Source organism: Eptatretus burgeri, chromosome 1 (assembly GCF_056783735.1).
Source record: "Eptatretus burgeri isolate ZD-2024b chromosome 1, Ebu_testis_v1, whole genome shotgun sequence".
Taxonomy (NCBI): Eukaryota; Metazoa; Chordata; class Myxini; order Myxiniformes; family Myxinidae; genus Eptatretus; species Eptatretus burgeri.
In genome coordinates, this window is record NC_140961.1 from 100,297,486 (window position 1) to 100,320,828 (window position 23,343).

At 42.2% G+C, this 23,343-nt stretch overlaps 1 protein-coding gene across 1 annotated transcript in view; it reads right to left on the reverse strand.

Moving 5' to 3' along the window:
- Nucleotides 1-23,343, reverse strand: part of LOC147035053 (CD166 antigen-like) — a 169,878-nt gene that overhangs the window by 113,900 nt on the left and 32,635 nt on the right. The window contains exons 2-5 of the mRNA XM_085893036.1: nt 9,233-9,369; nt 3,512-3,716; nt 3,327-3,391; nt 3,086-3,161 (exon numbers count right to left, since the gene is read on the reverse strand). Of these exons, the coding sequence (XP_085749162.1) occupies nt 3,086-3,161; nt 3,327-3,391; nt 3,512-3,716; nt 9,233-9,369 (483 nt within the window). The remainder of the gene's footprint in view (nt 1-3,085; nt 3,162-3,326; nt 3,392-3,511; nt 3,717-9,232; nt 9,370-23,343) is intronic.

Consider the following 23,343-nt stretch of genomic DNA (forward strand, 5'->3'; position numbering starts at 1 on the left):
GGGACATCCACCTTCTCCTGATCAGTCACAGCACAACAAAGTTTCGATTCGGTTGAAGAACTGATTGTCAGTGGTCCAGCTCTCGCTCTCTTTGATCCAGAGCTACACACCATAGTGACAACTGACGCCTCCAATTATGGCCTTAGAGCGGTCCTGACACAGATTCATGCTGACAAAATGGAGAAAACGATCACATTTGCAACCCGAACGCTGACTGAATCAGAAAGAAAATATTCCATGGGGGAAAAGGAAGCACTTGGATGCATGTTGGTGACAGAGAAGTGGAGGACTCATCACTTGATCACTTGATCAAGAACAGGTCTAAACTATTAAGTCCGCAGAAATGGTTGTAATTGCCAGTGGTTTAAATTTACTTGCCCTTCATCTTTTGCATGGTTAGGTTCAGACAAAACACAACACAGACAAGAAAAAAGTATGCTACAATCTCATATAGTGAATAAATCTTACAAATCACCTTGAGCTCGGTGATTATGTCCACATGCTACTGAGAAAATCAATATATCAAATCACTGACCCAATATCTTAACCCCCTTGCTTGTAACAATGTACTGTCATATACTGACATTTGAAGGGGATATATTCCCCAAAAAACACTGCGAATGTTGAATCCGCGAATGTTGGGGCATTGTTTCAATGGGAAAAAGGGGGATAGGTTCCCAGCGTTTCGGGATTCATAAGGAAAAATCAAAAATCTCGTGTAAAACCACGAATACACCGACGATAAATGGCGAATACACAAAGCACAGGGCAACGAATATAGAAACAGGTCAGAAAAACCATGAAAATGCGGGGGGAAAAACTGCGAATACGTGAAGCACAGGGCAGTGAATGTGGAAGCAGGTCACATTTTATGAACCACGAATATGCAGAGTCCACGGATAGCGGAACTGCGAATGTCGGGGACCGACAGTGCACAATTACTTCTTCGTTCACATGCAGCACAAAGCTGCTGCGTGGTAGCATCATTGGCTAAGGGTGCAGCTGTTCCACTGATCCAATGCCCTCTGCTGGTTATAGCAGGGATTTGGAATTTGTCGATGTTGCTGGCAATGGTTCACCTACTCTTCGCGAAGGACACCATGGGATATTTAACATCCACCAACAAATGCTAGCATATGGGAATCTCGTTTAACGTCCATCCGATGGATGACACACATTGATGAATCACCCTGTCTGTGAAACACATGGATGACAGTTTACACCTGGGTCAGGATTCAAACCCAGGCTAGACAGGTTAGAAACCAGTGTCCACACCTCGAAGCCATCTTGTCAGCCCTATACAATAACGGACAGACATTTATGAACAGGTGTTTGTAAAAAAAAAACAAAAAAAAAAAAACTAATAATCCAGGAAAAACTTGAACAACTAAATTTATGCAAAATGTGACACAGGAAACATTACATAGGTTCAGAGATTGTAAGTTGCACCAAATGGGCGAAATTTAAAAAAAAATAGGCAGGGAAGAAGGAAAGAAGTGAGGGTTTGAAGAAGGAAAATAAAAAAGGAGAGGGGGCGCATGGGCCTTGCATCGGTCATCTTCACGACCTCCAGCCAAAAAGAGAACAATGACGAAGTTTTGACCTTTGCTTCACTTGGCATTTTAACGACCCAGCCCTTGACCTTTGCAAATTTTGCTATTTGAAGAGGAAACAATTATGTTCCTGCTGAACCGGTTTACAACATTCAGCATTTTTCATGGCTTGAAAACACAATACACCAGGAGGCTCTTTGTAAACTGTAATCCAATTTTTTTTTCCAAAATTAAACAAGCAGTAGCACGCACGCACGCACGCACGCACACACACACACACACACACACACACACACACACACACACACACACACACACACACACACACACACACACACACACACACACACACACACACACACACACACACAGTATTTACATTTTAAAACAAGTTGCAAAAATTATTTGGTCTGGTCACCTGCTGGAGCTTTTTACCATTCATGAATATTTGTCATGTGCTCCAACCATGCAGTCAATTGGGAATTTGGCTGGGATGCCAACTCAAAGGCCCATTATTTGTGAAAAAGAATGTGACATTCTACAGACAGGACAGCCAGCTTTGTGTCCCCTCTCAAGAACAGTGTGGTTCATAATGCTCCTTTATGGCATTGGATGAGAAAGGCTTATCAGATCCCATTGTGCCAAGAATCAAACCCTGTGACAGGCAGAAATCTCAAAAGCAAAAATGGTGAACATGAAGCTTTCCTTCCACCAATATTATTGCAAATCAAATCTGAGATCGAAAGTTTCCAAAGCGTGGAAGAAAAATTAGTAATTTAACTTATGTGTGATTTGTTTATAATCACTGGAGAACCAGATAGTAAAAGAAACTGAAATGTTGAATTTGTAACGCAAGAGCATAATTAATTAATAGATAGATAAGATAGATATTCTCTTTCAAGGTACTAGAATGCAGGTGGAGGCCATCAGGTACTTCAAATGGTATGCTATTCAGCTGTTGTTGCCAACTTGTGGTTGTTTGTCCATGCTTTATCCCTCTAAATGCTGAGCATCCGGCAAATAAACAGCACATAACAACTTTTAAACCTTTTATATGACTCAATCAGGGTTCGAACCACCAACCTCCTAGACTCAGAGCAGAAGCTCCAACCATGACACTACCGAGTCTGGTAAATCTCTCTTTTGTAATCTTTACAACGCCACGGTGGCATTGCAAAGATTTAAGTTGAATTGAAGCAGAGACGGATAGAGAGAGAAAGCTGAAGGTCATTTACAAGGAGCTTCACCAACTAAAAATGATAGCAAGTTTAAGTTCCAGAAAGCTTATCAAGAAAACGTACATCAGCGAACCGAGAAAAAGCACTCCAAACATCCACTTTCAAAATTGGTGCATTCACATGGTAGAGGTACATTAGTTGTCAAAGTCAAACCACATCATAATGTTCTCAAATGTCTGGATGAGAACCAAAAAGCAATTAAATCTCATCTTCCTTATATCACTCGTCCATCATTCATCCAACGTAGTCTACCCAGTCAGTAAACATGTGTATCATGTGAGTGAATGTACTCACCGGGCAGGGCCTGCCCATCTTGGTACCAAATTACGAAAGCCTTGGGGTATGCATCTTTGGAGTGGCACACACCCACCTGGTAGCACAAAGAACAGAACAAATAGCACCCATGATGGTGCTGCTTGCACAGCTGCCAAGGGCTATCTCTGTGGGACTTGTTTTACACTAGGTAAATATACAAGTAGACATTCATCATGAAAAATAAGCAAGCTGAGAGAGCATAAACAGACTCCATCTTTACCTTCTGGGTAGTTTCTGACTCAGTTAAGTTGCTTTCGATGATAATTTCAGGTGTTGTTGGTGCACCTGAAAACAGGAACCCCAAATCAAGTCAATAATTGGAACAACATGCACACCGAAGCAACAGTGTCGGTGACACAATGGCGAGCCGACAACGCGCAAGCGTGATTGCTGTGGAGCACTCACTAAAGATGTAGGCTTTGCTTGTCGCCACACTCGTACCGTGACCAACTACCGACAATGAGCACATGTAAGAACCCACGTCGGCAAAAGACATCTTGAAGATGTGCAGGGTGAGGTCGTTGCTCACGTTCATCCTTTTGCTCTCCGTGATATCTCTGGTAGAATCGTGAAAATATACCAATCGCTTGCAACATGAAGTATCATTTTTCTGCAGAAGAAGAAAATATTGCAGGAAATCAACAACACGAAATAGGTGATCCAAACAATCAAGTTTTTATTGTTATAACTTGTAGTTTATGTGGTTTATGTTTGACCTCACCGACCCCTCCTCCCGCTCCCCCCATATGCTTCATGCCTGTCCACTCCATTTTCTCCCCTTACACATATTCCCTCTGAACCTTGTTTTTTTTTTTTGCTAATCTATCCACTCTTCCAACCCGATTCAATCATATTTTACACTCAATTTTTCATGTTCCCAACTTAGTGCCCCCCTCCGTTACGCCTCCAAAATTAGTGCATACATAATAAATAGATTGTGGCCTTCATACCTTCCCAGATTTTGCATATGTTGATAATTTTGTAAATTTTATTAGTCTCAGATCGCTAGTCCAGAAAAGCACGAAATTTCTGCGCGAGCTTGCAACATGGCATGAATAAACAAAATAATTTATTCATTAATCCCAAAGCATTGGACAGAAGCTTGTAAATAGATACTTTTAAGAGCGAGCCTGATACAGCAGTGAAGCATTCACCGACTTTGATGAGGTGTTTGAGCCAAAGCTTGGGGTTAGGTGGTCTGAACCACAATTTAAAAAAATATATGCATTTAATTTTTTTTCTTTACAAGCATCCAATTGGGATGGGGTGGCATTATAATGATTGTAATGTGATTTATTGATAATATCAGAGCATGAAAGTGTTGTTCAATCGATGCCTTTTGTGCTGGCCATTTCTTAAATTTCCAGACAATAACAGTATTTTGCCTCCATCTTGGGCCCAGTAAGGAAAAACAAGGGTATCTTGTTTATACAACTGCAAGAGGAGGGGCTGTGGTGGAGGCTCAATGTGCAAGAAATTGGACACTGACTCCACTCCCTCCTGCATGCCACATCTGCACCTCCCATCTGATGAAATGCGACAAGTCGGAACAAATAAATTTAAATTCAGCTCAGGTTGGGGTACTTGAAGTGGGGAAACCTATGAAAATAGTAGATGGTGTGTGTGTGTGTGTGTGTGTGTGTGTGTGTGTGTGTGTGTGTGTGTGTGTGTGTGTGTGTGTGTGTGTGTGTGTGTGTGTGTGTGTGTGTGTGTGTTTCTCCGATTAGACACTACCGAATATAGCTATTTCGAGATGTTTGCAGTGTAGGAATGATCCCTCTGGACTGAAGCAATTATTCCCAGGCTCAGGGAACTTTGAGCTGAATGACAACCTGTTTGCACTGCCTGTGCCAGTGATTGCATGTGGCTTTTCTGCCATGTTCATCCGGCAGAGCAGGGAACATTGTGTGTGTGGCTTCTGCTGCAATAATTCCACTGCAGTGGAAGAATAGTTCAGTCATGCCTGAGCTTGCATGTGTCAGCCTGCCCTCCAAAGGGCCACAGCGTGACTGGTCAGCAGCACATTACAAGGCGTGCACCTTGATGCACTGCTGGTGCTTTTTTTCTTTTTACCCACATCAGGACTGAGGCACAAGCCAAACTCCTTTTCACGCCATGCTCATCTCCACTCATTTGTTGTTCTTTTTTTTTTTCCTGCCTGTGGAACCAACTTCCTTAATCTCTTCAATCTCAACCTTCCCTCCGAGTTTTTAAGACAGCTGTGCACCACCATCTCAGATCATCCCCCATCCAAAACCATGATCTTCTCTCACCCCGTTAACCTTACTCCCTCGACCCCCAAGTCCACCTCCTTACAAATTTCCAGTTTTTCCTTCCTGAGAGTTTCCTTCTGTATCCATCTTCTCCACCCCATGCATCCTCCCTCTCCTGCCCCTCATCCCTCCCCACACCCATTGTTTGTCCAAGTCTGCCTCCATCTTAGCCGTCAATTCTGCTATTGGTGTTTCCTCCATCATGTTGTGTCCTGATCCATTCAGAGCACTAGTTCTCGCTCTTCCATGAGCCTCGACTATATATACAATTTTTTTTTATTGCAAACTTTGTATTCCTTTTGCTGATGCACCTTAAGTCTTCGGACTTCGGAATGTTAATTGGACTTCGAATTCCATGTGACAATATTACATCGTCACTCAATAATTGAGGCTGTTTGATGACGTCAACAGTTTGTGCGCACGCACATGACCTGACAGCCAAATTCAAGTACAAGCGGACTGCGGAGGACAAAGGGATGTCCATTCAGAATAGGTGAAATAATTTTTTTTTAATGTTATTATGCTGTGTGTGCTTTGTCATGGCCAAACAACTGGGGTCAAAGCTCGTCCCGAAGTTTGGGTGTGTCGATACATTGGAGACACTTCATCTCGGGAGCGATATAATAACAATACGGGTATTAGGCAACACACATCATATGAATTGCTCGATACAGCATGGCCCAGAAACGAGAAGAATTTTCCAAAATTATCTCACATTACAAAACGCTTTTCCACCCAGGAAGATGTGAAGAGGTGGAAAAGTTTGGATGCCAACAAGCGGTTGACATCTGGCTGGACCAGTGATGTGGCTGTTTTTGTGAAGAATGGCCATCGCATTGTACTAGCAAAGGTTGTGCCTATTATAATTCATCAATGACACGGACTCATGTTGCCATAGCAGAGAAGCATGATGTTATACTGTGTATGTTAATGTTAACATCAAGCAGATCTGCTCTGCCATCTCCTTCAATTCTCTCGGTTGTTTATCCGGCCCAAAAAGCTGTATTTTATTTTCTCAACTCTTCAGGAAAGACACCAACTAAACAAATAACGATAGCAGACGGGACACCCAGCTTAACATCCATCTGAGGGTCAACGCAACCTGTGATGCAACACCCTGCCTGCAAAGCACCAATCGTGTAGTTAATGGTCGGGTCAGGCATCAAGTCTGGACTACACAGCTTAACGGTAAATGTGCTACCTATGACACACACACACACACACACACACACACACACACACACACACACACACACACACACACACACACACACACACACACACACACACACACACACACACCTCCATATCGAAATTGTTCTACCGTTGCTGGTAGGCAGCCTATGATGCAACAACCAATCCTCCATATTGGCACAACTTCCAAAACAAAATACTGTACAGCACAAAAATTCACCATTTTTACTTCCACCACCAAAGGTGGACGAGGTTACGTTTTCACTCCTCTCTGTCTGTCTGTCTGTCTGTCTGTCTGTCTGTCTGACTGTGAGGAGGATATCTCAAAAAGTTCCGGACAGATTCAGACAAAACTTGACAGAGAGGTTGGGTGTGTGACAAGGATGAAATGATTCACTTTTGGTGAAGTTCTGCATCCAGATGTGAGAATTTTTTGAACCGATTCTCACTATTGAGTGACAGGACCAACAACGATAAACAAGTAATGATCAGTTTAAGTCATATCAGTTGACACCTTGTCATTTTTACATCGTTGGTAAATAGGGAACATTATTATCAGTTTAAGTCGTCAACGAGTTGAAGTTTTTGACAAAGAAAACATAATGAGAATATGGAGAAATAATTAATAATTAATTACGGATAAAAGCCTTCGTTATTAACTGCTCAGCAATTCGTTAAGTGTGAGAAGTGTTTATTTATTTATTTACCATTGAGTTTTTTTTTTGGAGGGGGGGGGTTGTTTCCAATGTCGAGGCTCGTGTGAGAGCTAACACACAACACACTGCAAGGGGGGTGGGGGATTGAAACAAGAGGGGTAGAGAGGGAAGGACAAAACAGGGGGGAACAGAGACATTAGGAGATCTGTGGAAGGGAGAGGGATAGGGCGAGGTACACAAGATGGACTTTCAGGAAGGAAAGCAGGGAATTTGAAGGAGGTGAATTTGGGGTGGATTAACGGGGTAGAAAAGATCGAGATTTTGATGGGGGATGATAAGAGTTGGTGGTGAACAGCTGTTTTGAAGGCCTGGAGGGAAGAAAGGGATTGAATACAGTGAGGGAGTTTATTCTAAAGTCAGAAAAAAGAGGAATGAAAGAGTGAGGGTGAGCAGTGATTCGTGATTTTGGTAGTTTTACCATAAGAGGGTTGTTGATGGACCTTGAGTGCCATGCAGGAATAAGGTGGGGACATAACGCAGACAAAGCGGGGCTGGGTGTTGGGGGGCGAGACCAGAGAGGAGACGGAAGAAGACAGAAAGACCACCGACCTGCCTGCGGTGAGAGAGTGAGAGGCCCAAAAACTCAGCCTCATTGTGGGAGATACCGATGATCCTAAATGCCTTGGTTTCTACAGCATGAAGCCGAGAAAGGTGGGAGGCAGGAGCACCAGCCCAGAGGGGAGGGCACTACTCCATCAGACTGCGGACAAAAGCTTTTATGTGGTCAGGAGCTCAGGTGGGCTGAGGAAGGACTTTGCATGATGGAGGATTCCCAGTTGGCGACTGGTTTTGGAGACCAGGTTTGAAATGTGGCTTTCCCAGGAAAGATCATGGCAGATAGTGAGACCCAGAAGCTTGAATGAAAGGACTTCTTCCAGAGGATTGTTGAGAAAGTAGATGGGGGGGGGGGGTTCTAAATGGTCCTTTCGGAGAGACATATGACATAGATTTGAGGTCCTCTCCAAATCCTGAACTCCCAATACTTATTATATTTTGCTGAAAATCCAGATCCAGATCCAGATCTGATAATTTTTAAGTGATTCTTCACCATTGACAGATGGAGCCAAAAACGATATTTAACATGATATCTCAAAAAGTTGTGTAAGGATTCAGAAGAAACTTGGTGGATGAGTTGGGTAGGTGACAAGACCAAGCCAATTACTTTCTTGGATTACAAGCAAATGGCACTCGGTTTACATCTATTACCAGAACGGCACTCGGTAGAGCGCATACCTCTACCAGGCTGATCAGTTTATGTTTTATATCCCACTGATAGGCCACAAAATGTCAACTCTTCAGCCTGGTGGAGGTATGCACTTTACTGAGTGCCGTTCTAGTTGTTACAAATGCAAACCAAATTTGCTAGTAATCCGAGATTGTGGATCGCAAATGCGGTGACCTCAAAATTCACACCAACTACTTACACAGCTACACTTGTTAGTTTGTTTTTCTGCAGGGATTTTGGGCAGACGTACAATTATGACAACACATACAATGTATGTCAAGAGACAAAAGCAATTCGCTAAACTTACACCACCAGACTTGGTAACGCAATGGTTAGAACATCTGCTTTGAGGTTGAGAAGTCAGTGGTTGGCACCCCCTGCTGAGTTATACCAAAGATTTTTAAAATGGCATGTGCTGCTTCTTTGCTTGACACTCAGAATTTAAAAAGGATAGAGTGTGGACCAACAACCTTCGGTTGCAACCATTTTGAAAGCTTGGTTGGCCTAACGACCTCCTCTTGCATTGAAGTTCCTTGTATCAAGGGTACTTGTATTATAATTATTATAATCATTATTATTCTGATTACAAGGAGAGCAGTACACAATTGATGGATTCTTCAGAATAAAGTGAAGAAATGTTCCTCAAGATAATTGAGCAAAGCAAAGCAATTTTGTGTTGCATCCCCATGGAAATTTCAAAGATGTGCGGTCCACTTACATAATTCCACACAAGCATGACTGATAAAGACTGGAGACTTTCACCATCATGCGATAAAGTACATGGAATCAAAAGGCTCTTCCCCAGCTCGGCGCCCACGGCTTCAGGTACCGTCACTTTCACACCAGTGGTCACACCTGCAAAACAACATTCCCGCTGGGTTCATCCTTACATTGTCTGTCGGCTCTTAAGGCCAAGAACAGCATTGAATTTGTCTCGCCCAGATAAACCCATGTATGCACCGGCAACATCATGCGGTTGTAAATGTTTGTGCTTCATTTAACATTTTGTTCTTCGTTCCAGAGGTGGGTTATTACGAGAGGTGCTGGATATCGAGAGAGTCGATAAATTGACTGGGGATCTACTTGCTTCAAGTATCCCCCCCCAGTCAATTTCTGGGGCCTGGCAAGGCTCACTCTGGCCTACTTCCCAAACACAATGGCCTATTCTTCCAAGAAAGAAAAATGCACATATGACTCAAAAATACTCGTGGACATGATTTTGAGGATTATAATCCTCATTCGACACAAGAAAAACGATTACTTTACAATTACATTATGGCGTGATAGGTAATATTTCTCCCACGCAATTTGCCTATTGTGTCCCAACTTGACGTGCTGTCCCGTCAATGGGGGGAAAAGAACTTAACCACTGCCTCTGCCCATGTGAACTATGCAGCGCAGCGTCAAGCAGCTTTGATTCGCTCTTGCTTTATCCGGAGGGGAATTTTTTTGATTTTTAAATCCTTTGATTGTTCATGTACTCCCACATAACCCCACATAACCAGGCATGGTGCTTGTGTGGAAGGCGAGACATAATTTCCGAAGGAATGGCCATGATGGGAGACAATTTTATGGCTGCACTACAAGCAAAGGATGATTATTTAAATAATGTCTCAGATGAGACATCTGTCAGGCAATCCTGGAGAGGAGTGAGGGGTAGTAGTTGCTCTGTAAACAACGTGAGTATATTTACAAAAAAAAACAAAAAAACAAGACATACAGAATAGCAGATGCTATATTGCTTGATGCCTGCCTCTCCAGCTGGAACCACTGGTTCACATGCATCTTTTAGGGGTCTTTACAGAACGACGAACCATGGGCAGCTCCTGCAGTGTATACTGCACCACTGGAAGGCATCGGCATACGTCGTCATGGTCTAGATTTGGTCTCTCTTCTACCAAAGCCATGCAGATGCACTCTCAGCTGTTTTTTGCATTTATTTTGTTATTGTATTCACCAAGCATTCAAGGCCAACTCCACACACAGCTTCCTGACTTCGTCGACTAGTCAAGCCAACATGTGGCTCTCAATAAATTCCTTTCATCTCTTCTCCATGTCAAGGCTGGGGCAGCGTTCTGAGTCCAGTACTATTCCTGATCTTCATGAATGATCTCTCTGTAAAATCTTCTTTATCTATTTGCTTGACGACTCCACCCACTGCCATGACATCCCTCATCTTTCAGACAGGCAGGCTGCAGCCTTTTCCCTCTCTTCACACCTTTAAAACAAACAAACAAACAAACAAAAAAATGGCAATCTGGTCAAACACTTGGAATATGCCTTTCAATCCTGACAAATGTCAAGCTCTCACCATCTCTCACTGCGAAAGGACCATCTGGAATACCCTCCTATCTACTTTGTTAACAATCCTCTTGAGGAGGTTCAGTAAATAAACTCCTGGGTCTCACTATCCACCTTGATCTTTCTTGGGAAAAACCATCTTTCAAAGTTGGCCTCCAAAGCCAGCCACCAACTGGGCACCATTCATCATACAAAGTCCTTCGTTGGCATGCCTGAACTCCTATCCACCTACAAGGCCTTCATCTGCAGATTGATGGAGTACTGGTCTCCCCTCTGGGCCAGCTATTCTGCCTCACATCTTACTCAGCTTGACGCCTTGAAAACCAACTCTTTCAATTCTCCAAATTATTTCAATTCCCGCAATGAAGCTGAGTCTATGGGTTTATCACTTTGGGACTGCAGACAGGTCGGTGGTCTCTCCATCTTCTAGCACCTCCCTTCTGGTCTTGCACCCTCTGCTCTTTCTGTGCTTTATCCCCCCCAAGCTCACCCTCCCCCCCTTAGGTTTCTATTGGGCTCACATGGTCCACCATCACCCCTCTTTTGGAGAAACTACCTAAATCCAGGTTCACTGCTCACCTGCACTCATTTGTTCCTCTTTTTCTCACCTGTGGAATCAACATACACATCCTCTTCAATTTCATTCTTCCCTCCAGGTCTTCAAGACAGCTGTTCCCCACTCTTTCATATCATCCCCAATCCAAAACCATGATGTTTTCTACCCTTGTGAACCCCACCCAAATCATTCCTCCTTCCAATTTTCCAGTTTTCCCTCCTTGGAGTTTCCTCCTGTATCCATCTTGTCCACCCCATGCATGTATGTTTTGCATCCTGTTTTTGGCTGTTACATCCTGATCTGTTCATTGTGCTAGCTCTTCCACGAGCCTCAACTATGTATACAAAAACAAACCAACAACAACAAAAAAAAAACCAGAGGTGTGGCTCCCAATAACTGAAGCAGTTTGAATGCAGATCTGGCTACTAAACCCCTGCATCCCATTGTTACTGGAAACAGGAGACATGTCCATCATTGTTCTTCACACTGCGGCATTAGGTCTGCATACAATGCACTCTTCTTTTCATATGCCCAATAAAATTGCCTTCCCACAGAACTGTGAGCCCCCCGAATATCACGGTCTTCTGGAGAACTCACCACACAACCATGACGGGGCATAAATTTGTCAGGAGAACCTCGACTGGAAAAGTCACCTTCTCATCCAGATCAACTTTGAGTTTCCACTCTGCTTTAGGCACGAGCAATAATTACCTTTTACACTGTAATGGAGGTTCATGAACTCTGCTGCCTGCTGCAACAAACTTAACGCGCTCCTGAGGTCTGATAGCTGCCTTGTTCGCTTTCGCCCGTAGGTCCTCCACTGCGGTGGCTAGCTCACGTAATGCCTGGTTATGTCTCCATATATATCTCTGTTAGAGCCTTCTTGCAGCTAATCAGAACATGCTCAAAGGTTCCTCAGTTTCCACAAAGGGCACTGACATTGGACTCCACAAATTTCCATTTCTGAAGATTGACTGGAGTGGGTATTAAGTCATATACAGATCGCAATAAGAAACCTATTCTCATTGGTTCCATTTTCTGCAACCATAGAAAGCTGCTTAAAGCAACCAAGAAAAGCTACAGAAGGTAAGTGCTTTTGTATGCTCGTTGTGGGAATGGCCAGTGTGTGTGTGTGTGTGTGTGTGTGTGTGTGTGTGTGTGTGTGTGTGTGTGTGTGTGTGTGTGTGTGTGTGTGTGTGTGTGTGTGTGTGTGTGTGTGTGTGTGTGTGTGTGTGTGTGTGTGTCCTTAATAAAACAAGTGGTTATCTTCCATCAAGCAGCTCATAGTTGCATCAAAGGTGAGTAAAGTTTGAGCAGCAACAAAATCGAACAATTATTTGTTGGCAACACCTGGACAGCAAAACATCAACTTGATATAGTGTGAAATAATGCACCTGCTGAGTGCATTTTTACAGAAAAATTAAATAATGTAGTTTCACACTCTAAAAACTTATCAGGCAGGATGATGTACAAAAAGTGTTGCTGATTTTATCTCATGGGCATAGCAGATATTCACCTATGGTTTTGTTCCCTTATAACACATTGTAATGTCCCCACCCTCAACTACCTTCCACAAGACAACAACCTTATTATTTTTTAACCAAGATTTCGAATGCCACTAATTATATGGGATGATCAAACAGTTTGTTAAATTTGTTTCAAAAAAGTCTTAGTTTGCTTCAAAAAAAATATCACAGCAAGGAACTCACCTCTACAGCAGAGAAACAGCCACGGAAACAAAAAATAATTTATCGGTGGTGTGCTCATTCTTCCCTGGACTTTGCATGACCATCACAATGCGTGACAAGCTTGGATCCTCGGCTTGCATGAACAAAAGTAAATCCGAAGTAAATCCACTCACGGTTTGCCGAAGAGGGAATTGTATTTTCGGACACGCCAGTGCCCAATAACAACAATCTGGAATGAACATACATGGGCGGAGACTCTTGTTCGAGATCACAGTCTCAGCCAAAGCTGAAGGAGTTTGTCACTGTCGCTGCAGAGGGAAGTGTTATTAATGCCAGCAGCTGTCTGGTGGAAAGAGAGCCATTTCCCCGAAAGAATTGGCTGATGAAAGAAACATGATCTTTTGCCACCTTCATGAACTGTTGTGTGATATGGTTGCAGTCTATTTTGGTTAGTTTGTCCAAATAAAACACCAAATACTTTTTCAAAGCAATGCATCAACCCACCGTTCTCCTCAAATCCTCAACATATGATTGCGTAACCGTGCAAGCGTTTCCTCTTCATAATTATGGAAACTTTGAAATTGTTAAATATAAATTTGGAATTCTACTTCTCTTTCTAAATGTCGATGTGCATTCTTGGCTTGTTTGATAGCATGACGTGTCACTTTGCATGTAACTGTGTTGCCATTTGGATGCCAACGCAGACAATACAAAAATGTTGTTTAAACAACATATAAACAAACATGCCTAGACATTGTGAAAACATTATTTTGGGGGGCTTTAAAAACATTAAAATGTTATGAAAAAAAAACAAAACGATTTTATAACATTTAAATAAATGAGTTAGATACATTTAAATAAATGTTATGACATCATAAACATGTAAATAACATATATATATATATATATATATCTTCTTCTTCTTCTTTCGGCTGCTCCCGTTAGGGGTCGCCACAGCGGATCATCCGTATGATCCGCATAGTGATTTGGCACATCTTTTACGCCGGATGCCGTTCCTGACGCAACCCTGGTCGCCTCTTACGACACAGGGATATGGTACACCTATTTTAACCGGGGTATACACCGGCCCAGTATACTGGTACTCATTTCGCCGACCTCGGAAGGATGACAGGCTGAGTCAACCCCCTGGTGTATTAATTCAGTGGCCCAACGGGGCTTGAACTCAGGACCTCTTGGATCCCAAGCCGCTGCCCTAACCACTGCGCCAACACCAGGCTTCATATATATATATATATATATATATATATATATATATATATATATATATATATATATATATATATATATATATATATATATATATATATATATATATATATATATATATATATATATATATATATATATATATATATATATATATATATATATATATATATATATATATAAAACTTCTCAAGCATGCAATTTTTCTGATAATGTCTTTCTGATTAAACAAACAAAAAAAAACTTTATAAGAGAATGTTTTCATAATATTTAGTTCAAACCTTTTTTTAAATGTGATGATGTTTCGTGTTGGCTGGGAAGTGACATCACACTATTAAATGACACAACAATACATTAAATAACAAGAAAGAAAGCAATCAGAGATTGCAGACTGTCACTTAGACTTATGTGTTGTGGTTTTGTGTGATGGTGTGTTATGTAATTAATAAGAGTCATGATTGGAACTACCACTTTATAACTGGTGGCAGTGATGACCGGGTACCAAGATGTCCCACTTTTATGCAACCCTGCTTTGATGGGACACCTGACCCTGACACATGACAGTTATTATTATTCAATTGAATTTAGAATGGGATTAAAATTTATTAAAATCAAATCAACTGGAAGACCAAATAGGTATAGTCCTGCATTGGAGTAATCAGAAGGAACCTAAACAAGCAAAAAGAAAATATGACGTCATCAGGAGGAAGCTGGATAGGATTCACATTGCAGCTGCTCTTCCTCTACCCTCAAACCCATCCGGGCACAGCCAAGTGAGCCTTTCACAAAAAAAAGAACCCAAATAAAATTTTTAGAATTCTGGCTGCCAGACCATGTATCCAATCAAGTTGAAATTTAAAATATTTATTGCACATCACTACTCGATCACAATTTTGAAGTTTCATGTTGATTGATTAAGCGGTTCCAGAAAAAAACATTATTTAATATTTTATTCAATTATATGTAGCTGCCAAACCATGTGACCTATTAATTATTCCTTAACAAAATTGGACACCCGTAGCTTGGGGAACATTTGTGTGAAGTTTCCCCTCGATCTGTCCAGCCGTTCTGGAGAAGAAGATTTTTTTTATAGGTTTTAAGGTAAATCCAATCTGGCTGCCAAACCATGTGACCTATGATATCATATGTGTGAACCTTCCAAATATGGTTGCCAAAATGGTTAGGTGGTCATGTGTGTAAAGTTTCATGTAGATCTGTTCAGCCACTTCAGAGAAGAAGATTTGTGAAGGTTAAAAAACAAAATAAACAATATGACTGCCAAATCATGTGACCGATGACGCCATCAATTTTTTTCTGTGGACCATTTCATCCCTCGATGACCCTCAAAGATTTTCATACTGATCATATGCAGTGTTCTGCATATGCAATTATGACGTCATAACTGAGGCACCTATGATGTCTTTAAAAAAAAAAAATCAAGCTTATTCTCCATGAGGAGTACTTGCCATGTGCCAAGTTTCAATTTTTTCCCTGGTGCGGTTTCAGAGATACAGAGGTCCAATTCTTTTTTTTCTATTTTTCCAACATGGCTGCCACACCACGTGAACTATGATGTCATAATTATCAATAAAACTTTCTGCATGAGTTGTCGCTCCAATGGTGAAAATTTTTTCTCAGACAAGCAGTTGTGGAGAAAAGCACTAAAGTTCTGTGCGGATAAACAGACAGACAGAGAGACAAAAAAAAACAAACGGACCCAAATGCAATGTGCTATCCTCCGGCAAGGGTAAATATGTGATCAGAGAGATAGACAGTTAGATGGATAGATAGACAGACAGACAGACAGAATGAAAAAAAGACAAGTCAATATAGAACGGCACTCGGTAGAGCGCATACCTCCATCAGGCTGAACAGTTTACGTTTTGTATCCCATTGATAGGTCGGATCTGCATCCATACTTGAACCAAAATTGAATCGGCTTATTCATGTGACCTACACAACTCATCCACCAAGTGTTGTCATAATCCATCCCCAACTTTTTGAAATATCATACTTGCTATGTATCGTTTTTGGTCCCATCCCTTAATGATGAAGAATCACTTGAAATTATAGATTTTAATTCTCGGATCTGGATTAGTATCTTTACTAAAATTGAATGAATTTGTCCTTTTCATGCAACCAGCCTGTCCACCAAGTTTTAACCAAATCCATCAATAACTTTGAGATATCATGCTATATATGTCGTTTTGGCCCCATCACTCAATGGTGAAAAATCACTTAAAAATTATCATAACCAGATCTGGATCTTCACCAAAATGGAATCCATTTTTCCTTGTCACACACCCAACATGTCCACCAAGTTGAATCCGAATCCTTCCACAACTTTTTGTGATATCCTGCTCACAGACAGACAAACAGATAGAGACAAACAGACGGAGGTGAAAACATAACCTCTGTCCACCTTCGGTGATGAAAGCAATTAAAAATGCATATTTTAGAAAATATAAACTGGGCATGTGAGCACAGGAACTTTAACCTTGTTAGTTCGGGATTTTGCAGTTACCAAAAAAGACAAGGCAATTCCAAGGCCTTGATAAAATCAATCCCAAAAAAGTGTTTTTGCTTGAAAGTTTCCACGTTGGAAGTGTGCGATTGATCAGTCAACAGAAGGAAGTGATGTCACAAACAAGGGAGTTGAAAACAACATCAAAGTTGTGCACCTTGTCTGCATTTATATGCAGACACTGCAGATGTTTTACATCCAGGGAATTTGCAGCACAGTTGCAAATAATCAGCCGAAATGATGTGCTTTAAGTTAGCGCTATTAGACATTGTAATTGCAATCTGGCGTGGGCAGTCCATTGGTGAGTAAGGAGTATAGCAAGTCTCATCTGGAAAACTGCTTACACACACCAACAGATTCAGTTTCTGAAAGGAACTGGATATTCATTCCCTGTTACAGCTATTGTTTCTGTCATGTTGCTATTTAACCTGGGTATTTTAAAGCTATGCCATGGGCCATTGGGAGAACTCTGTGGGCGATGGGGGTTTCAGGACCCCAAATCGCTGATTGGCCTTTATAGGGCTAGACAGGGCAGGATTTTGGAATATGTTTGACTTCGGAGTCGGAGAGCAGTCATAGCTAATCGGAACAAGGGATACAAGCCAAAACAGTGTTGTAATTTCACCAAATGTTCCTTCCCAATATTAGGCTGCCGATGAATATCTTACAGAGCAATGTTCTACATTATCATTAAGAAAGATTTCAAACATGATATAAGAAATTGAAATCACTCTCAAGATTGCATATTCAGACAAGGGACGTGGAAGAAAAGATAGTGGGTTGTGATGCATCAGATTCCCATTATAAACAACAACAAGGAATAACAAGGAAAATGGGATACTGGAGGAGGTCATTCGGCCCATCATACCGATGCCACACCAATTCCGGACAAAATATATCCATCAAAATGACGTAAATTAGATTGGGGGAATGAGGGGAGAAGTGCTGATGAGAACAATGTTGCAGGCTTTGGGATATCTCAAAAGTGCTAAAATAAAAATAGGGGCAATACCCCTGGGTGCTCACCTGGTAGCGGCTGGATAAGAAAATCAGGGAACCACTGGTAGGCATGGATGACCTCCAAAATATATAATGGAGAAGAAAGCAAATACCTATGGATTTCTCTTTAATGCTATGAACAGACCTTGGTACATCACGGGTGATGACGGTTGGGGTCAAGTTTCATCGAAACTGTGTGAAGTTTCTGAGAAGAAAGCAAATACCTATTTTTGGCGGCAAACCCCGTAGACTCCCCTCGACTCAAAATTTTTAATGGCGTGAACAATCTTTGGTAGATCATGGGTGATGAAGGTTGCAGTTAAGTTTCATTGGAATTGTGAGTGTAGTTTCTGAGAAGAGAGTAAATACCTATTTTGGGGGGGAGGGGGTGTGTGGCGGGGAACTCCCGTAGACCCCATTAGGGGCCAATTTTTTCAATGCCGTGAACAAACTTTGGTACATACTGGGTGATGAAGGTTGTGGTCAAGTTTCATCGAAATTGTATGTTTAGTTTCAGAGAAGAAGTTGCAAGTGCTTTTGGAAAGATGGACGGATGACGCACCATCCCATTACCCCCATATCGATTACGAACCTCCAGATCCTTTTTTCCTGTGTGACATGTTCCAAAATTACAAATTGCATCATACAATTTCCATTTTCCTTATTCCTCCCCATTCCCAACACCTTGCATTTAATAATACTAGTACAGGCCCGTAGGGGCGGACCCATAGGTGAGTGCCAGTATGTGCAGCCCTCTCTCGCCCCCTCTCTCTCGCCCCCCTCTCTCACCCCCCTCTCTCACCCCCCTTGTCTCGCCCTTCCTCTCTAGCCCCTCTCTCTCTCGCCCCTCTCGTCTCGCCCTTCCTCTCCCCACCCCCTCCTCTCTCGCCCCCCTCCCTTGCCCTTCCTCTCCCCACCCCTCCTCTCTCGCCCCCACTCTCATCCCCCCCTCTCCCGTCCCCCTCTCTCGCAGATATTGGTTGACAGATGAATGGCTGTAACTTGGGAACCGCTCGTCCGATTAATATCAAAACTCGAAAAGGCACATCCGTGGGTCCCCAGCAATATTCCTGTCAAGTTTCAATCAGATCGGACCATCAATCGTGCAAAAAAAAACAAATAATAATAATAAATAAATAAATAAACATTCGTTGTGACGTCATTCGTGATGTCATAGCACCGTGTCTTGTCATTGGTCGACAGATAAATGGCCGTAACTTGGGAACCGCTTATCCGATTAATATCAAACCTTGAAAAGGCACATCCGCGGGTCCCCAGAAATATTCCTGTCAAGCTTCAATCAGATCGGACCGTCAATCGTGCAAAAAAAAAACAAATAATAATAATAAATAAATAAATAAACAAACATTCGTTGTGACGTCATTCGTGATGTCATAGCACCGTGTGTTGTCATTGGTCGACAGATAAATAGCCGTAACTTGGGAACCGCTCGTCCGATTGACATCAAACCTCGAAAAGGCACATATTCAGATCCCCAGCAATATACCTGGCAAGTTTCAATCAGATTGGACCAGCGGTCGTCGAGAAACGGCGGTCGCAGACAAACAGACAAACAGACAGACAGACAAACAGACAAACACACACACAGAGATTGCTGGAATTATAGATAGATAATAATACCATTCCTTTCACGCATACAGGTGCATCGGGCTGCCGAGGCAGTTTCATTGGCATGGGGTACAGTCCTTGACGGGTCACCACTCTGACACAGATTACCTCCAATGATTATTACCCCAGTACACTGGTACTCATTTCGCCAACCACGGAAGGATGACCGGCTGAGTCAATCCCACCTGGTTTTAATTCAACGGGTGAATAGGGGATCAAACTCAGGACCCTTCGGTCTTGAGTCAGCCACGTTAACCGCTAAGCCAACACCAAGCTCACCACCTTACACTTGCTCAGATTAAATTACATCCACCAATCAATTGCCCAATCTCTGCAAATATGAATACTTTCCTGAATCTGTTCACCACCCCCTCTGCTATCCACCTCACCTCCAAACATTGCGTCATCTGCAAATTTGGAAAGCCTACTCTTCATGCCACTATCTAAATCATTGATGTAAATCATGAATAGTAATGGTCCGAGGACTGATCCCTGATGTACCTCATTACTTACATCCTCCCAGCAAGACATTCTCCCACTCACAGCCACTCTTTGCTTCTGACCACTTCGCCAGTTTGCAATCCAATTAGCTACCTGACCAGCCACTCCACAAGCCCTCACTGTGGCTAACAACCTTCGATGTAGTACCTCATCAGATGTCTTCTTAATATAAAGTCTAGATATACCATGTCCACTGCCTTTCCATCATCCACCCAATCAGACACTGCTTTGTAGAACTCTAAAAGATTCGTTAGACAGGAACTACCTTTGGTAAACCCATGCTGATTACCTTCAATTAGTTTGTGCTTATTAAAATGGTTCCTCATCTGGTCCTTAATTAATATTTCCAACATCTCCCCAGAATTGAAGTCAAACCAACAGGTGTATCGTTCCTCAATTACTTCGGCTGTCAGCTGTCGCCCCAAATTGTTTAGGTTAATTCCAATGAGAAGGGCACGACATAATTTCAACTTAAAGCAATATAATACATTTATGTGAGGTTGCAGGAAAAAGTTCTCCACACAAAATCCTTCAATTTTTATAAAATTCTTGCTGAAAGTTTGCACTATGTTTTGACCAGTTTACAGCCATTTTGAGGGGAGATTCCCCACTGGTGGAGTGATTCCTTCCTAGGTCACATGACCAGTCTAGACCAATAAGATTGCATCAACAAACAAATATGGCAGCCCCCATGCTTCAGCATAAGTGGGACCGAATTTGTGCCGTTTTATTCATATTCCTGAAATTTCCAATGAAAATTTGAAGCCACGAACTCAGGTAAGGTGGGCTAAGTACAGGACCTGTGCCTTTGAGTGATTAGGCATGGTTTGTGACCATGAGAGCAAGGAGATAGCCAGATCTCACCAGGACTACCTTGAGGAGCCTTATGTAAACAATGTTCTGACAGCAGGCTTCCACGAGACCTGCTACAGGCATTTTATAGACAATAAACACGTTGAAAGTGCCAGGAAACGGCCTGTGACTACCCAGGATGAAGGAGATGGTGCAACTGAAGAAGTTCGCCCTGGTTTCACTTCTGTAAATATCTTGTTATTCATGTAAACACGAAACACGACCACATTGTGCATTGTCTTGGGCTATAGTCTTGCGTCACACAGGCAGCTATAGTCTTGTGTCATTTTTGTGTCTCAAAATATAACCATCATGTTATTTCTATGTTAGATACAGGAGAGAAATACTTATATCAGGGCAAATGTATGTACATGTGGTACAAGACAGGGATAATTTCATCACAGAAATCAGTCTGTGTGCCCTGCCTTAGGAGCTTGGCACAGTTACAGCTTAGTGAAGGGGTTGCAAAAATCCCCCCAGGCTTTCCATGAAAATGCAGACAATCCTGATATGGGATAATATAGACTTTGGTGAAGAAACACTCACAGGCCATGGAACAATACATCAAAACAATGACATAATGGTACAGAGTAAAATCTCAGAGGACCCAAGAACTGCAGACAGAGATTCTCTCCCAAAGGGTGTTCGTTCCTTCAAGCAACCTGATCTTCCGATGACCAAAAGTCATCACCGACAAGTATGTCATGGTCCTCAAAACTTGATCAGTGATGAAAACCTTTTGAAAAATTGGCTCTTGAGCCAGCAATTCAATCAGAGTATGGCTATGTGTTCAAGAAATATGCAGATGCTCAAAAATGTACGATTCCAGGATGGACAGCTTTTCACACCATTCTTCAGGGCCAATATATCTTGGAGAAATCAGCCATACATTCCCTACCCATCATTGAGTCATCACCTACACAGACGTCTACTGTCAACACTATTCTTGAGCGAAGCCTAAAAGCTTGCTGATCAGCTGAAACTCGATCACATTGATCAAGCAATATATTCCAAGGCACAATAAATCTGCTGGAACAATACAGATATGACAAAGCGTTTGGTCATCATGCTTGGTTTTCACACGTGCATGTCATATCTTGGCATTCTTGGCAAGAGATTTGGTGATGCGGGGTTGCATGACACCCTTATTGAGTCTGACGTTATCGCTCAAGGGTCAATAAATGGAGTTCTCAGCGGTCAACATTACAACCAAAGCATTCGGGCTCACAAGATTGTGAATGAAAGTATGCAACGTCTATGTTTTTGAGCCTTCCTTGAATCACTGCCTGAGAATGAAGCAAGAGACATGATGGAAATTCTGAATGGCACAGATCACACTTCCCACTTCACAGATGAATTTGACCTTTTGTGCACAAGTCCTGGTTTCACCCATTTCTTGAGCAAGTACAGAGAATTTGTTACACTGATGAATGAGAATCCAACACTTGCATTCTGGAGTTCACACATAGAGATGACACAGATTCTACTCCTGCTCATATGTGCTACCCGTGAGTCAAACTGGGAAATGCATGTCTCTGTACTCTGTGTGATGATGCCATGGTTCTATGCCCATGATCACTTGTACTATGCTCGCTGTCTGCCACGTTGCTGGTTGGAAATGGTCAATCTCCCACTGATACATCCAGCATGCCACGAAGAGCTCCATGTCTGTAGACAGCGGACAGTTCAACAGCAGAACCGTCATGGTTTTGCTTCAATCACATGTGATCAAGCTATTGAGCAAATATGCAATCAGGATTCCAAGTCCCAAGGAGGAATCACTGGTGTAACCAGAAACAGGTGAGCGGTCCATCGTTGGATTCTGGATCAACATGAATGAGCTGCAATAGCCAGGCAGTATGAAATCATGGCTGGAACATCCCCAAGACAGCAAAAATGAAAAGACCTTGATGAAGCAAGAATCAAAAGAATCAAGAAGGATGAGGAAGCCGTAGAAAATGTGATGTCTACATGTGAATGAATGGTCAACCTCTTTTGATAACTCATTTACTGAGTTGATCTCACTCAGCTCTGGCACTGCGGCATCCAAAGAAGTCAGAATTGATCTGTTGACTGCAGAGCAAAATGGAGAGACTGCCTTCATTGAATGTATCAAAAAAAAAAGGCTTCTCTCATGTGAAACTGACCGTTACAGTCCCATGTAAAAACTGAGGTCAGGGACATTATCTGACCAAGGGAAGGCAAAACTAAAGTCCTCAGCTCACAAAGATAGCATTCTACACAGTGACAAAAAACTCTTTGTGAGACTTCTTGTTATTGGCCAAAATGAGGAAGTGGATTTCTCCCGGTGAAGTGAAAACCAGGAAGTGAAGAGGAACCACTCTCCCGGTGCTATTCTTCAATGGGCCCACACTTGTCCCAACCTGTTATTTTCCCCTGATGCATTTGAAGAGGTCTTTTCCTATTCTTTATGGACTGTATCCTATCCACTTGCCAGTGATGATGATTCACTAGCAAAAACAAGGCTGCTCTGCTACATCTCCTGGAAACCAAGATTGAAGACAGCCTCATTGCACATGTCCCTGGAAACT